Source organism: Octopus bimaculoides, chromosome 10, assembly GCF_046866305.1.
Source record: "Octopus bimaculoides isolate indiv1 chromosome 10, ASM4686630v1, whole genome shotgun sequence".
Classification (NCBI taxonomy): domain Eukaryota; kingdom Metazoa; phylum Mollusca; class Cephalopoda; order Octopoda; family Octopodidae; genus Octopus; species Octopus bimaculoides.
In genome coordinates, this window is record NC_142937.1 from 49,924,977 (window position 1) to 49,942,315 (window position 17,339).

Consider the following 17,339-nt stretch of genomic DNA (forward strand, 5'->3'; position numbering starts at 1 on the left):
ATTCTAAAGCAAAATAATTTCTAGTCTGAAGCTGGGACCTGGAATCAACTAGTGTTTAATTATGTGACTCCTTACATAAGGATATATGCTTAGTTACCCTATCCTCTAAGGAGACAAAGTTTAAACTTTAGCCTTTTGTAATCTCCCACCGATATAATCTCAGGTTCAGTTCATTTGCATGGCACATCAGATAAGTGCCTTAGCTCCAGGCCAACTAAAGCGCTGTGAGTGGATTTGGTACACAGAAATTGAAAGAAGCACATCGTGTGTGTGTGTACATAAGTATATGTATGCGTGTGTACATAAGTATATGTATGTGTGTGGGTGAGTTACTATCTCCTAGCTTGGACTTTATGTAATAGCTGTAAACCAATATCACTATCATGCAAGCAGTTTCTTTCATTTCCAGTACTCTGTGAAAGTATGTCTGCTCATGGGGAAATATTACCTTGCTTGGAAACAGATGAGGGTTGGTGACAGGAAGGGCATCCAGATATAAAAAAAACTCCACTTCTACAAATTCCATCTTACCCATGCTAGCATGGAAAAGTGAATGTTAAATGATGACGAATGATGGGTTGATTAGCTTGAGTAGTTACAGTAGTTGGGGTAATGTTGTGGCACATATACCTTTTCCAAATATATTAGTAAAGAGAAAATAGCAAAACCAGGTACTGAACTTGAGTTGAGATTTACTTCCATAGAATCTTATTTTTTATGCTACAGTATCTATCAACTGAGAAATTAATATCATACTAGGATGTTTACACCTGTGTGGCAACTAATAGTAACAAGCTGTGACAATTGTATTTATATATTCATTACCTCACAAAGACTAGAATCTATTAACTAAAATAACAATGATATTGTAACAGAAAGATATTACCAAACAAATTGACATAAAGTCACTCACAGATACACACCAGCCTCTGGCCCACAGACATACCATCTCCTCTTTATATGCCTTTTCCACCACAACTATGTTGGCCTCCATTCTATGGAACTAGCTGTGTTCATGCCACCTCACTCATCTCTCCTCCTCCATTCTCCCTTGTATCCACTCTTCAGTTTCTTATTTCTTTATTACCCACAAGGGGCTAAACATTGAGGGGACAAACAAGGACAGACAAAGGTATTAAGTCGATTACATCGACCCCAGTGCATAACTGGTACTTAATTTATCGACCCCGAAAGGATGAAAGGCAAAGTCGACCTTGGCGGAATTTGAACTCAGAACGTAACAGCAGACGAAATACCACTAAGCATTTCGCCCTGCGTGCTAACGTTTCTACCAGCTCGCCGCCTTATGTTTCTGTTTCACTCTTCAGTTTCTGGCCTCACACAAATCACTATACACAATCTTTCTTTCTCAGAATGTTGAACTTCTGGAATTTCTTTCCTGCTCATATCATTCCCACAGAAGATGTTCTGAGGAATAAAGACTGGTAATGGTTGTTTGTGTAGGATCAGGAGGTAGATGCAACAAGGGTAATGAGGGGTAAAGAGATGAGTGGGTTGGAGGTGCTTGAGTGGAGGAGCTATGAGAATGGTAACTTTAAGGAACAGAGGCCATTACAGCAACAACAGAAAAGACAAAGAGAAAAGATAGCATGCCTACTTGCCTCTGTATACTTAACTGTAAATAGGCTCCACTCTCAGCAGTTCTCAGAGAAAGAGAAAATATAGCATGCTTACTTGTCTCAGTATACTTAGTTGTAAATAGGCTCCACTCTCAGCAGTTCTTGAGACATCCAACCATAAAACACTTTAGTAAAAAATATGCAAGCATGCAAAGACCATTCCACTCATTTTAGCATGAAATAAAGGATATACTACTACAAAATAATTGTTCCTAACATAGGATTGACATTGAATAAAGACCAAGTTAAAATTATAATTTTCCAGGCTAAGCTTATCTTTAGGGTGAATATTTACAATATTTATATCTACACTGTATGTTAATCAGTTTGATTTCCCTTTGTTATCTAGTGTCTTATTCCTGGATATATACCTAGTCTCAATTTGGAATTGAATGCAGCTATTGGCACATTTACATGTGTTGTTGACTTAGCAGATAAAGACACTATTTAGTTTACAAATAATGGTCCCTAGTTTGAATCCAGTCTGGGAACATGCACATATCAAGGAAAAGACAATTAGTGATTAAACTCAGCAAAACAGATATTTTTAAATATTGTAAATACACACTTGAAAACAAAAACAGCTCATTACAGGCAGATTTAATTAAAAGAAATTTTTATGAAAGAAATTAAGGTACTGATATAACTTACACTGTGACTTGTTCGTGGCAAATTCCATAGTAATCCACATCGAGTAATGACTGGTGGGTGGCAGCAAGAATCTGGTACCTTACATGTAAGATGTCCATGAGCACTGCAGTTGAAGAATGGATTAAAATTCCAATCTTCATATGTCTTAGTACCACAACAACTATACTGAATTAAAGGAATATATATATATATATATATATATATATATATATATATATATATATATATATATATATATATATATATATATATATATATGATGATTTTAACAGTATAAAAATATGCAACTACAATAGTCACTTCAGTGAAAAAATAGCATGGAAGCATAGCCATCTCTTACAACCAATAACACTTAGTATTTGTTCTACATTTTTTACAACTGTTTTAAATACCTATGTAGTCTTAAGCAAATATAAGTACACCCTCTGTTCTCCCATCTTTCGCTCAAAAGAAGATTCAGGATGTGAAAGCTGGAAAGAGAGAAGGCAGTGCAAGCACTGGGCTGGTACTCATTTTTAACCATGTTAATTAGCACAACATGATATAGTGTGCTTGCTTAAAGAGATAATGCACTGCTTGGTCTAGGAATTGAACACACAAACTTATGATCATGAGCCCTACACTCCAACCACTTGGTTATATAAATAATGTAAAATGTATCTCTTCTTTGTAATCTTCCAGGAATCCATAATGATTGTTCTTAATCTGTTCATGGTGAGTTCAAAGTAGAGTGAAACGTTTATACCTCAGTCATCATTTGCAAGTTATAACCAAAACCAGGATTCAGATTCAATAGTAAAGCTGAATGTAGTGGCTGTAGATTCTGATTTGACACTGAGTACCTGAGTGATTTCTAACCAACTTAACCTAGTCCATAAGAGCATTTGGAACTCAGCACAGCAAGCTGATGAAGCACTTGTTAATTAAAAATGCTTTCAGTGTTTAGAGAAGTGAGATATACCTACTCATTATAGTATCTCTTTACAGTTACATAAACTGAGGCAATAAGAATCACATGATCTTGGCTATAAATAATATGCTGTGCCTGTGACAATATATGAATTACTGACAGTTATCGGAATTGAAATCGAACTAAATTCGAGGACTGGCACCCATGCCAACGTCGTCTCCTCCATTGGACATGAAACTTGGCTTGTGAAAACCTGTTGGAACAAGCGAAAGCGAAATCGTGATGGCATCTGTTCCCAGCGTCGCCTTCCTGGCACTTGTTCCAGTGGCATGTGTAAAGACATTCAAGTGAGATCGTTGCCAGTGCCGCTGGACTGGCTCCTATGCAGGACACGAAACTCGGCTTGTGAAGACCTGTTGGGGCAAGCGAAAACGAAATCGTGACGGCACCTGTGCCCAGTGTCGACTTCTTGGCACTTGTGCTGGTGGCACGTGTAAAGACATTCGAGCGAGATCATTGCCAGTGCCACTGGACTGGCTCCTGTGCAGGTGGCACGTAAAATACACCATTTTGAGCATGGCCGTTGCCAGTACTGCCTGACTGGCCTTCGTGCCGGTGGCACGTAAAAGCACCCACTACACTCTCGGAGTGGTTGGTGTTAGGAAGGGCATCCAGCTGTAGAAACTCTGCCAGATCAGATTGGAGCCTGGTGTAACCATCTGGTTCACCAGTCCTCAGTCAAATCGTCCAACCCATGCCAGCATAGAAAGCAGACATTAAACGATGATGATGATGATGATGATCTGTAGTAATCCATAAGCTAAGTAAAAGTATAGATTAATAGCGAAGAATAGTGAAGTAATAATACAAGATGTAATAACATAGGTAAAAATATTGCACAATGTTTTTGTAAAAGTAAATTACACATATGTAAAATAATTAAAATAAATATATCAATTTCTTAATTACCCTTAAATATGCGTCAAAATTTAAATAAATAAGGATTAAATATCATGCCCCAAAATACAACTTATGACTGGAAGTTTTGAACTTTTTTCTATTTTCAGACCACTTTGTTGAAAATTGAGATAATTTAATAATTACATATGCAACATACATGTATATGATACATATATAATATAAAACTCACATTAAAATACAAATACAAAACAGAAGAAAACACAAACATAAATGAAGAAAGAAAAAAAAGAATAAAAAAGGAAAAAGAGGAAAAAAGATTGAAAAAGAAAGAAAAAATATCAATTCAACACTACATGCTTCAATTGGTTGCACACCACAAGGTTCAACAGAACCTATTGAAGCATGCCAACATGCTCACAGCATTACCAGGGGTGATGATGAGGCTATGGCATTGGAACTGCCAAGCACCCTCATGGGCTTCACCTGACACCTTCGTAAGGTGAGCCACCAAAGATGACAAGAACTTCACTGTTAGCATCCCTCTAAATGTTTCAAACTTACAACCTGAAGGCAGCAACCTACAACAATATATCTACTTAACCATTACTACTTTTGTTGGTATAAAACTATTAATGATAACTATGATATATATTTGCAAACCTAAGGAAGTCACACAACTGTAATTAACTCATAGTTTGTTTTTAACGGATACTAATGCTTTTAATTTCAACAAAATAAACCTTATTGCAGGTACTGGCAAGTATTGAAATGTGAAAATCAAATCCACAATATGTACGCCTTTTTAAAATCATAATCGACATACAGTTAAAATTATCACAAATATAATACTTTAAAACAGTGATTCTCAACCATTTGTAACTCAGCACCAACTTTCACAAATAGTGTTTTACAAATACCACTTTCCCATGTTAATAAAAAATAATAGAAGCAATAGCAAATTGATTTATTCAAACAGAGAGACAGAAATTAATTTTACTCAATGATCTTATTATCCATATTTTTGTATACTATACCATTCTGTATGTCACTTTTTAGATATTTGCACAGATTAGTACCCCCAATATTAAATTTTCATGGAAATTATTAAAACAAGGTGACATCTTATACAATGAAATTACATTGGACTTCAGTACAACATCTCATTTCTGATCACAGGCAACACAATATTCTATTTATATTTCAGTCCCAACAAATATTTTCTTAATGTGTTTGAAATATAAATATTGTACCTAGTCTAAATATTTTATTTCTAAGAAAAAATATGATCCTTCTAAACACCCAGCCCCTCCAATAAAAGAGCCTCCTTATGAGCTCAAAATGCCTCCAAGAGAATACTGTCACCCAAATTAAGAACCACTGCATTATAATATCTGATAACCTTTCAATTCCGCCAAGGTCGATTTTGCCTTTCGTCCTTTCAGTGTCAATAGATTAAGTACCAGTTGCATACTGGGGTTGATCTAATCAACTGGCCCCCACTCCCCAAAAATTTCAGGCCTTGTGCCTAGAGTAGAAAAGAATATCTGATAACCTTTCACAGTGATCACACATCATTTAACAAAAGATTAGGTTCCTTTCAAGAATCTTGAAATATTTCACTTCTAAATAGTTTCTGTCTCTATATGAGGCACAGATATGCTATACAAAACTGATTATACACAATACTGATCATATGTCTAGTTCAGTGAACCATTTATGCAGATACATACTCCAGAATATTGTCCGCATAAAAAAGGCTGCACACTTGATAAGAAATCCTCATTCATCAACACAAGGATTTCAGAGCAACTAAAAGGGGGTGCTGAAAAGTTCCTGGTATTGCAAAAGGCCTGGTTGGAGACCCAATTTTCTGAGTTCTTTTATAAGGCTCAGAAAAACTGAAGGACCACTGCAATAAGTGTGTGAATCTGAAAGGGGAATATGTTCAATAAAATCATAATTAACTGACCCTCATGTATTTTCTCTTACCCAAAGCCAAGTAATTTTAGCACCTTCTTGTACCTGCTCTCTCCACTACTTAGATTTCATACAGTCAATGAGATCTGAGGAGTTCCATTTCTTCTAAAGTTATTGATTATATATTTTCTCCATAAACCCAGTCAGTGCTCTTACCTCCCATTTTCCTGTTGGTTAAACCAGTGTAGCTCAGCACATTTATAAAACACCATTTCACTTCCCAAATTATTTTAATTTGAACAGAAGCTAGTGGTTTATTATCTATATTTTCATATTCTATACCCTCCAGTATGTGTATTTGTTTAAATATTTGGTTGAACTAATGCCCTGCTATGTTAAATTTTTATGAAAATTACTAATGGCAAGGGCTTATATCATTTGTCATATTTCTGTTTGCTGATAACAAAATGTCCTTCTCAGGCGTAGGAGTGGCTGTGTTGTAAGTAGCTTGCTTACCAACCACATGGTTCTGGGTTCAGTCCCACTGCGTGGCACATTGGGCAAGTGTCTTCTTCTATAGTCTTGGGCCGACCAAAACCTTGTGAGTGGATTTGGTAGATGGAAACTGAAAGAAGCCCGTCGTATATATGTATATATATATATATATATATGTATGTGTGTGTGTATGTTTTTTGTGACTGTGTTTGTGCCCCCCACCCCCAACATCACTTGACAACAGATGCTGGTGTGCTTAGGTCCCCGTAACTTAGCAGTTCGGCAAAAGAGACCGATAGAATAAGTACTAGGCTTGCAAAGAATAAGTTCTGGGGTCAATTTGCTCGACTAAAGGCGGTGCTCCAGCATAGCCACAGTCAAATGACTGAAACAAGTAAAAGAGTAAAAGAGTATATTCTAATTGTGCCGAAAGTTTATGTTTGAAACTGTGTTAAAAATATCAGTATCATATCTAATTTTAAAATTTTATTTCTAAGAAACATTACAGCTCTTCCAAGTACTCAGTGCCTTGTTTACATTTCTTTGATATTTGTAAGCTCACAACACCCATAAGGGTGTACAATCACTCAAGTTATGAGCTATTGGTCTAAAATTAGTATCTCCCAGTGGATCTTATAATAAACAGGGTACTAAATCTTTCACAGAATTTCTCTTTCCCCATGTAAACTCTTCAATAAGAAATTCCTAACAATCTAAATTGAACATTGAGTATACCAACCTCTTTTTACTTCTCTCTTCATAACTAACTAATAAAACATTGGACTTATCACATTGTAAAACTGATGTATAACAAAGTTTACTGATCACAACAACCAGATAATCACTTAAATAGTTAATATATTGCATAATGATAAAAGAAAAGTATATCGCTTATACAGAGCATTATACTTTGTTTTAAATCTGTTAAACTTAAAAACATGAAACGTAAGCTTGAAAAGCAAATCAAATAAAACATGAATTAACTTATGACATAAATTGAAAAGAAATTTTCCCTTTCAAGGTACGTTATCAAACACATCCCAGTTTGGAGATTCTTTTCCCTCAGCTTGTGACTTTTCGTTTTCTGATAGCTACCAGAGTTACATTAATGGTATGTTATTGAAGTTTCATAACATTAAAATAATATATTCAAGCTTTCCCATTGGTTCATTACTTATGAGACAAATTTGATACAACTAAGAATAGCTCAATGTTGACAGTTTCCTCCCTGCTTCCTGAATAGTTGTCACAACAATAGAATGTTATAGGCAAATAAATACCCAGTACAACCTCTTGCACGACTGGGGTCATTAGCAACTGAACTGGCAACCCCCTTAAACCTGCTTCATGAGAAAGGTTTTCGATACACTGCAATATGAAAAATAAAACATTGAAAATGTCCAGAGAACAACTTCTGCCACATTCCAGGAAGAAAAACTAGAAGTAGTTGATAGCTTCCATTACCTTGGTGCCAAGTCAGTAGCGGGAGTGGGTGTACTGAAAGTGTAGCTGCTAGAATAAGAATAGCCTGGGCAAAGTTCAGAGAGCTCTTACCTCTGCTGGTGAAAAAGGGCCTCTCGCTCAGAGTAAAATGTAGACTGTATGATGCATGTGTACGAATGCAGTGAAACATGCATAAGTTTTCAAGGAATGAAACCAGTATGCTCCGATGGATGTGTAATGTCAGTGTGCATACTCAATAGAGTGTAAGTACCTTGAGAGAAAAGTTGGACCTAAGAAGCATCAGATGTGGTGTGCAAGAGAGACGACTGCACTGGTATGGTCATGTGGCGAGAATGGATGAGGATAGCTGTGTGAAAAAGTGCCACACCCTAGCAGTTGAGGGAACCTGTGGAAGAGGTAGACCCAGGAAGGCCTGGGATGAGGTGGTGAAGCACGACCTTCGAACATTAGGCTTCACCGAGGCAATGACTTGTGACCAAGACCTTTGGAAATATGCTGTGCTTGAGAAGACCCGGCAAGCCAAGTGAGACCATAACCCGTGGCCTATGCCAGGGGTGTAACCAGCCCACTTATGCGTACCTTTCCTTCATTGGACACTAAACTCTGCTTGCAAAGACCTGTTGAGGCAAGTGAAATTAAAATCAAATTTGATGACTGGCATCCGTGCTAGTGGAGCGCTAAGAGCACCATCCAAGCGTGATCGTTGCCAGAACAACTGACTGGCTTCCGTGCCGATGGCACATAAAAAGCACCATTTGAGTCTGATCATTACCAGCATCGCCTTACTGGCAATTGTGCTGGTGGCACGTGAAAAAATATGAGCGAGGTCATTGCCAGTGCTGCTGGACTGGCACCTGTGCAGGTGGCACGTAAAATACACCAGTTGAGCGTGGCCGTTGCCAGTACTGCCTGATTGGCCCTCGTGCCAGTGGCATGTAAAAGCACCCACAACACTCTTGGAGTGGTTGGCATTAGGAAGGGCATCCAGCTGTAGAAACTCTGCCAGATCAGATTGAAGTCTGGTGCAGCCATCTGGCTCGCCAGTCCTCAGTCAAACTGTCCAACCCATGTCAGCATGGAAAGCGGACGTTAAATGATGATGATGATGATGATGATGAAAACCTTTCAAAGGGCAGATAAATTCAGAAGTGTAGTGGCCAGTCAATACTGTGTATGAATACATGTTTAAGATGCATACTAAGACTGGCTTTCCAATGGACTGTGCTGTGCGAAAAGACTCAACCATTGCAGGCCAAGATTCAGTGGTCAGAAAGGTAATATCCAGCAATGTCACTGTAGCACACATAATTCAGAGCACAGTGAGACACATTAGCCATCTCACTAGATCCCTGATATATCCAGTGTTGTCTCTGACATTCCTTGGCATTGCATTGAGAAGACAGAGATGAGAAAGGGAGGCTAATTAAGTGCAACCCTCCGTCACTAAAATTCAAATCAAATGCCTGTTAAAACTTTTCCAGCATAAATAAAATATCAAATTTCTTCAAACCACAAATAAATAGTGGATCTTTCATTGTGGTTGTTGGGGTATCACAGACATGTGCAACAATGAAATATTAACATTTCCATAGTTACATAACTCATGGGAGCACATGGAAGGTATATAGACAGGAGCCATCCTTAATCTCAGATTACCTACATGGTTGCTTACTTTATTGACAATATTCTTTAAGAAATGCTTTCAGTATCTAAGCAGTGAGTCTTGATCAGCTTCAAAAACAAAGAATGGATATGAATATATTAGTCATCCACCGGTATAGTCATATACCTGCCCTTCAATAACCTTGATGACATTAAATACAAAAAAAATCTACTTTATTTACAGACTATTGCTCTACAATATTTTGCTCACAGGAATCCTCTGATTTCATCTCCATCTTACTTAACCTATTTGTTGCTTTCATTAATCCAAATATCATTTCTCCTACTAGGAACCGCTACCCAGTAATCTATAGTAAGTAGCATGTTACTACTATCAAACCCAATCAACCCAAACACCTGTAACAGAGCAATGAGAGAAACAGTAGGATCTAGGGGTAACTAGCTCTGGTTTGCATTGCCAGTTAGTGAGTATAATCAATTTAAATGTGAAAGAAATTGGTTTTCGATGAGGAAGAAGAAAATTCTACAATTTCAAGCAGATCTGTTCATCAGAGGAAGATGTTATCTGTAGTATTGTATGTCATAGATATGTTCAACAACCGGTAACTTGGGACTGCAACAACAACAGTTACAATAAACTGCCAATTATACCTTCCCCCTATACATGTCCTTGTGATATTTGTAAGAAATCAATATTAAGCTTACCTTTTGTTGAAGGTCATCAAGTACAGCATCTTTTTTCTGATTCAATCCATATTGTTTGATACCTTTGCTGATACTGTGAGTTATATTTCCTTGGATGTTTGACATTAGTGTGAGGGCAAAGACAAATGTGACAATTTCTAGCAAGAATATCATCATCACACAAATACAGAACTGTAAAGAATAAATATTACAACTGAAATCATAGCAAAAAAGATTATTCACATAGATACTCAAATGAAGAGAGAAAACTACTTTTAATCATGACCAGAGAATCCATATAAAAAAATTGAAAAAAATACATATAAGAAGGTGAATACTTAGAAATTTTAATTTCTTGAATACAAACTCAGTATTAGAGCTTTATACTGCAATTATATGGAACATGCAGTGATAATCATAGTATATATTGTCAATTGTACTGATATGATATTGCCAGATAGTCAATAAGACATTTTTCTCTAGATCTACACAAACAACTGAGTAGAACTTCAAAACAACAAGATACATATGGGGAAAAAGCAATATAACTGAAACAATTTATAAAGAATTAGCTAGGAAAATGTACTTGTTACTATGCTTTATATATATATTTATATAAGTAAAGTATAAAATATGCAGGCCAATGGTGAAAAAGAAACTGAATTCAAATTGGAAAAGAGAGATATGCTAGATACCTTTTCTTTTTTTTTTACCATTTAGTCAAGAGGGAAGAGCAGTGCCCATGACCCTTCTCAGAGCATCTGAGACAGATGGGAAAGTGGGGTAGGGAGTTGGTAGGAGGGTAGGGTATGGGGTGGGAGAAAGAAAGAGAGAGAGAAGTGTCCTCAAATCTGAGACCTAGCTCAAATGCTTGCAACAGAATGAATTCTACTAAAGACACCTGAGGGCCAATTGGTGGTGATAAACTGGGTGACAGATTAAGTTTACCACCCAAGTAGGCTATGGCATGACTTGAACTCAGAAAGCAAAAAACTGGAACAAACATTACAAAGCATCCAGTCAAACAAATCTATCAATCTGCCACCTGAGATTGGCGCTTTATTTTTCCCAGAATGATAAAAGGTAAAGTTGACTCAGAGGGATTTGAATCCATAATGCAAGAAGCTAAAATAAATACCATCAGTCATTTTAGCCAACGCTTAAACAAGTCTGCTAATTCACTGCCTCTGTCTGTCTGTGTTATGTGTACACATATGCACACAGATACAGGGATAATTTTAAATATGAAATGGTGCGCACTATTAGAGTGCAACTATGAGCAGAATCTTACCCTACTGCCACTAGCAATTATGAAAGAGAACAGTTAAATATCCATGTTACTAAGGTTTTCTTTGTTGATTTTGGAATGGAATACAAACTGATAAACAATTACCCTGAAACCTAATATCTTATATTTTGGGACATTGAATCTAAGAGCCTTAAATGCTATTCATGTATGCTTCAACAATTTATTTCACTTTGTCACTGTCTGATGGTGTATGAAGAAAATCTTAGCCAGTACTGCTGCTACACACAATATATCCTTGACTGCAATAAGAAAAGGATCACTTGTCTGTTTGGCCTGAAGTCTCTCGTTGACATGCTCCAGCTCTGACTCACAAGTACACTGTCTCCCTATTTCTCTGTTTTCCCTATCACTATTATAATGGTCTCTGCTTCCCAGACCTCGTTGGGTTCATGCCATCTTTATTCAGACAATACCAACCCACTTTTCTCTTCTCCTCTCATCACCCTTGTTGTGTCCACCCCATAGCTCCACACAAATCTCTATGTCCATTCTATCCTTCCCAGGAAATCAGCCATCTGGAACTTCCTCTCAGCTTATATCTTTCCCACTGGTGTTGAGCAAGTCAATGTTTTTTCTTTTGAACCTTTGTAAGAAAGGTTCAAGAGAAACATTGATGGCATTAATCACACCAATCCTAAAGAACCAGACAAGACCATGGGTATTGTCTCTTTCTCTAGATCCAGCAAAGAAAATGAAAAGAAAAAAAGAAACTTTTTGTTATCTTCAAAACATTAGCTAAATTATGTCATGATTAGTTATTTCACTAAATCTGTCCAAATTCTTGATTATTTTCTAAATAAACTGAAACAGAGAAATATCGTGCAAAAATAAGACTTTATTTTCTGAGGTTTAGGGGTAGCATTCAGTTGTAAAGCAAAAGAATTAAAATGAAATGTAGGTAATAAGAAACACTAAGGAGAGCTGAAGAGCTGAAGGTCTTCAAAGAAGAAGCCCCCAAACTTAGGCAAATGTTTTAGCAATTACACTCTAACGGCCTGAGTCACTTTCAGGTCATGATTCCTGGATATCTCTCTACTGCTACATTCTGTGTTACTGTTTGCATTGCAACTCTCCTAGATGGTTAAGATACCCCAGAGCCAAGGTACCTTGACTGTTGTAATCAGGTCATTTAAGATGCCAGATGATTGAAGGGTGAAATTCAGGAGTAATACTTAGTTGAAAAGCATAAAAAGGAAAATAAAATGTATAATGTAGAACTAAATACTTACAAAATGAAGAGTCCAAACACTTTCCCTTAAAGCTCCAAGGCAGCCAAGAAGACTAATAAATACAACAAAAGCACCCATTCCTAATACAAAGTATACAGGATCCATATCGATAGACTCAAACAGACTGATTTCTTCACGCTGCAAACGTGTTACCATACTCATGGCCACCATGACACAACCCAGAACCTAAAAACAGACAGTTTGAAAAGTTATGAAAATGATTGATAATAACTGAATATAGTTTTCTTTACTTGTTTGTTTTCCCTTCTATGTTTTTACAAAATTGTTCTCATAAAGGCACTTACAGACACACTCTAGATCCTGACTTGCAAGCACAACTTTCTCAGTCAAAAAAATGGGGAAAAAAGGCAATTTGAATGAATTGGTGCAGGAGAGTTTAAGAACAAAAATATCTGAAAGGCATGACAGGTTGGTTTAAGAAGCAACCATGTAGTTCCAGGTTCCATTCCACAATACAGGGCCGGCCTTAGGAGGTGCAGAGCCCAACTGGGAACAGTTTTGGTGGGCCCCAGGTTCCCAGTCAATCTGCACCTCGGAAATTCCTCCCCACCACATCGGAGTTATTTTTTTTTGCACGTTTTGTTTTCAGGTGCTATCAACTAATCTCACCACTTAATATATTGCAAAAGACTTTTTTTCCCTTTGCGGCATATTAGGAGATCAGAATATAGGCTGTTTTGTATGTTTAATAACTGCAATTTCTAATAAACTAAACAGCCATGTTAAGGATGGGCTGCCTTTCAGTTTATTTAAATCAGAGTATAATGTGTATGTGGGTGTGTGTGCATATATATATGTATGCATATATATGTATAGGTGTGTGTGTGTATGTGTATATATATATATGTATGTATCTGTATGATTGTGTATATGATGTATATATGTGTGTATGTATGTGTATGTGTGTGTGTGTATATATATCATCATCATCATCGTTTAACGTCCGCTTTCCATGCTCGCATGGGTTGGACGATTTGACTGAGGACTGGTGAAACCGGATGGCAACACCAGGCTCCAGTCTAATTTGGCAGAGTTTCTACAGCTGGATGCCCTTCCTAACGCCAACCACTCAGAGAGTGTAGTGGGTGCTTTTACGTGTCACCCGCACGAAAACGGCCACGCACGAAATGGTGTCTTTTATGTGCCACCCGCACAAGCCAGTCCAGGGGCACTGGCAACGATCTCGCTCGAAAATCCTACGGGAGCCAGTCAGGCGGTACTGGCAACGGCCACGCTCAAAATGGTGCATCTCATGTGCCACCCGCACAAGAACCAGTCCAGGGGCACTGGCAACGATCTTACTTGGCTTGCCGGGTCTTCTCACGCACAGCACATTTCCAAAGGTCTCGGTCATATATATATATATATATATATATATATATATATATATATAATACATATATATATGCACTTATATATATATGTGTGTGTATGTATATATATATATATATATATATATATATATATATATATATATATGGCACCGAGTTGGTGTCACATAAAAGCATCCTGTCCATGCTGTAAAGTGGTGACATTAGGAAGGGTATTCAGCTGTTGAAACAATGCTTCCGTGTGGTGCCACGTAAACGCACTCACTCCACGCTGTAAAGTGGTGGCGTTAGGAAGGACATCCACCCACAAAAATAATGCCAAACCAGACGGGTGCCAGACGTAGCCCCTGGCTTGTTGGCCCTTGTAAACCATCCAACCCATGCTACCATGGAAAACGGACGTTAAATGATGATGATGAAGATGGTATGCATCTATATACATGCACATATTATGTATATATTTAAATGTGTATGTATATATGTATATATATGGGTGCTCTGAAAGTGTAGCTGCTAGAATAAGAATAGCCTAGGCAAAGTTCTGAGAGCTCCTACCTCTGCTGGTGACAAAGGGCCTCTCGCTCAGAGTAAAAGGTAGACTGTATGAAACATGTGTACAAACAGCCATGCTACATGGCAGTGAAACTGCTGAGGACATGCGTAAGCTTGCAAGGAACGAAGCCAGTATGCTCCGATGGATGTGTAATGTCAGTGTGCATACTCGACAGAGTGTAAGTACCTTGAGAGAAAAGTTGGACCTAAGAAGCATCAGATGTGGTGTACAAGAGAGACGACTGCACCGGTATGGTCATGTGGTGAGAATGGATGAGGATAGCTGTGTGAAAAAGTGTCACACCCTAGTGGTTGAGGAAACTTGTGGAAGAGGTAGACTCATGAAGGCCTGGAATGAGGTGGTGAAGCACGACCTTCGAACATTAGGCTTCACCGAAGCAATGACCAGTGACCGAGACCTTTGGAGATATGCTGTGCTTGAGAAGATCCAGCAAGGCAAGTGAGACCATAACCTCTGGCCTATGCCAGTGGTGTAACCAGCCCATTTATGCGTACCTTTCCTTCATCGGACACTAAACTCTGCTTGCAAAGTCCTATTGAGGCAAGTGAAATCGAAATCAAATTCGATGACAGCACAGCATGACTGGCATCCATGCTAGTGGAGTGCTAAGAGCACTGTCCGAGCGTGATCGTTGCCAGGGGCACTGACTAGCTCCCATGCTGGTGGCACATAAAATGCACCATTTGAGCGTGATTGTTACCAGCGTCACCTTACTGGCACTTGTGCCGGTGGCATGTGAAAAACAACATTCGAGCGAGGTCGTTGCCAGTGCCGATGGACTGGCTCCTGTGCAGGTGGCATGTAAAAACACCCACTACATTCTCGGAGTGGTTGGTATTAGGAAGAGCATCCAGCTGTAGAAACTCTGCCAGATCAGATTGGAGCCTGGTGCAGGCATCTGGCTCACCAGTCCTCAGTCAAACCATCCAACCCATGCCAGCATGGAAAGCAGACGTTAAACAATGATGATGATGATGATATGTATGTATCTATATATATATAAAAATGAGAATGTGTGTCTGTCTGTCTGTCTGTGTGTGTGTGTGTGTGTGTGTGTGTGTGTGTGTTTCCCTAAAACTTGAGAACTACACAACCAATTTCATTCAAATTTTACACATGTCTTACTTAGGGTTCCGGTTGTGTTTTAGTCAAAAAAAATTTTTAACTTCTTGCAGAGTTCGAGCCCACGGCAACATAATATCTCCTCCACTATTTAAGTATTACGTGTCAAAAGTGAAACAAAAACACTCATGTCAAATACTTTCACTTTAAAAATGAAACTATTCCACTAACTGAAACAATCACATTTCGATACTGTAATGACAGATACTTTCACTTTAATGGTATATATATATATATATATATATATAGAGAGAGAGAGAGAGAGAGAGAGAGAGAGAGAGAAAAAAAAAGAGAGAGAGATGTATATGTATACATATACATGTATATGTACACGTATATGTATAGATATATATATATAGATATACATCTATATGCATACATGTATATGTATACATGTGTGTAGATGTATATATATAGGTGTACATCTAATATGTACACATATATAAATGCATACAGATATCTATACATATATACACCCATACACACACACATATATATGCACACAAACACACACATTAGTCATTTGTTTTCTTATCCAAAACTACGTCAAAAGTATTGAATGGATCTTTAAGAAATTTGGAAATTATATTCTATGCATAATGGCCATAACCCCCATGAAAATTCATATATTTTTGATGTTGATGAAATTTTAACCATACAGATTACACATAAATAAAGTAATATTTCTAAAAAATTTTCTTCTTAGAAGTTACAAAGACCCCTTCATGGGGACTTCACACCCACAATTTAGTCATTTTTCCTAAGCAAAGACGAATACAGTTGTACCATTGGTAACTATAGGGTCACCCGAACATAACAGATGAGCATTATTTGTAATTCAACAGTACAACAGTGTAAGACTATCCTTTCAGATATACTTACATTGTGATTTTTGCAATGTGGTGCATAAATTGTCAAGTAAATGAGATGCATCTTTGCCTCCACTGATTCACTTGCAAAGTGATGAGTAAAATTATTTCGTTGCAGACCTCCTTTGAGTCTTTTTATTACCGCTGTGACACATATAGTCCCCAGTTGGTAACATTGATTTCAAGGCCTTCCCAGATGAGTGACTGGTTGTTCGAAGACATTTATTGATTGTAAATATTTTCTGCCCAGTTACCTATCGGTAGAGTGGTCATTTGCAAACTCCAGAGGCGACACTTTCATTTCCCTTTACTCCAAACGTCACACATTGTTGTTTCTATTGAGTCATGCCCTTCCAATTGCTATACATCCATAATGCATCTTAAAGCTGTACCTGTCAACTGTATGGTGAGGAATCCTACATTGGGGAGTAGTAACGACTAGGCTACGGTAGCTGACTGATTATCGTGATCATTCGTCTTTTGCTTTCCTGTAGCTTTGCTCTCTTTTACAAACCCAGTGAACATACATATATTTTCTATTTTAAAGAAATTCAAACAATACATATTACACACAAGTTA

The 17,339-nt window shown here is 37.6% G+C and overlaps 1 protein-coding gene across 11 annotated transcripts in view; it reads right to left on the reverse strand.

Annotated features, from left to right (window-relative positions):
* Nucleotides 1-17,339, reverse strand: part of LOC106877387 (tetraspanin-33) — a 73,415-nt gene that overhangs the window by 12,241 nt on the left and 43,835 nt on the right. For all 11 annotated transcript variants that reach the window (XM_089358625.1, XM_089358623.1, XM_014926283.3 and 8 more), the window contains 3 exons: nt 12,844-13,029; nt 10,327-10,497; nt 2,292-2,456 (listed from right to left, as the gene is read on the reverse strand). In XM_089358625.1, the coding sequence (XP_089214751.1) occupies nt 2,292-2,456; nt 10,327-10,497; nt 12,844-13,029 (522 nt within the window). The remainder of the gene's footprint in view (nt 1-2,291; nt 2,457-10,326; nt 10,498-12,843; nt 13,030-17,339) is intronic.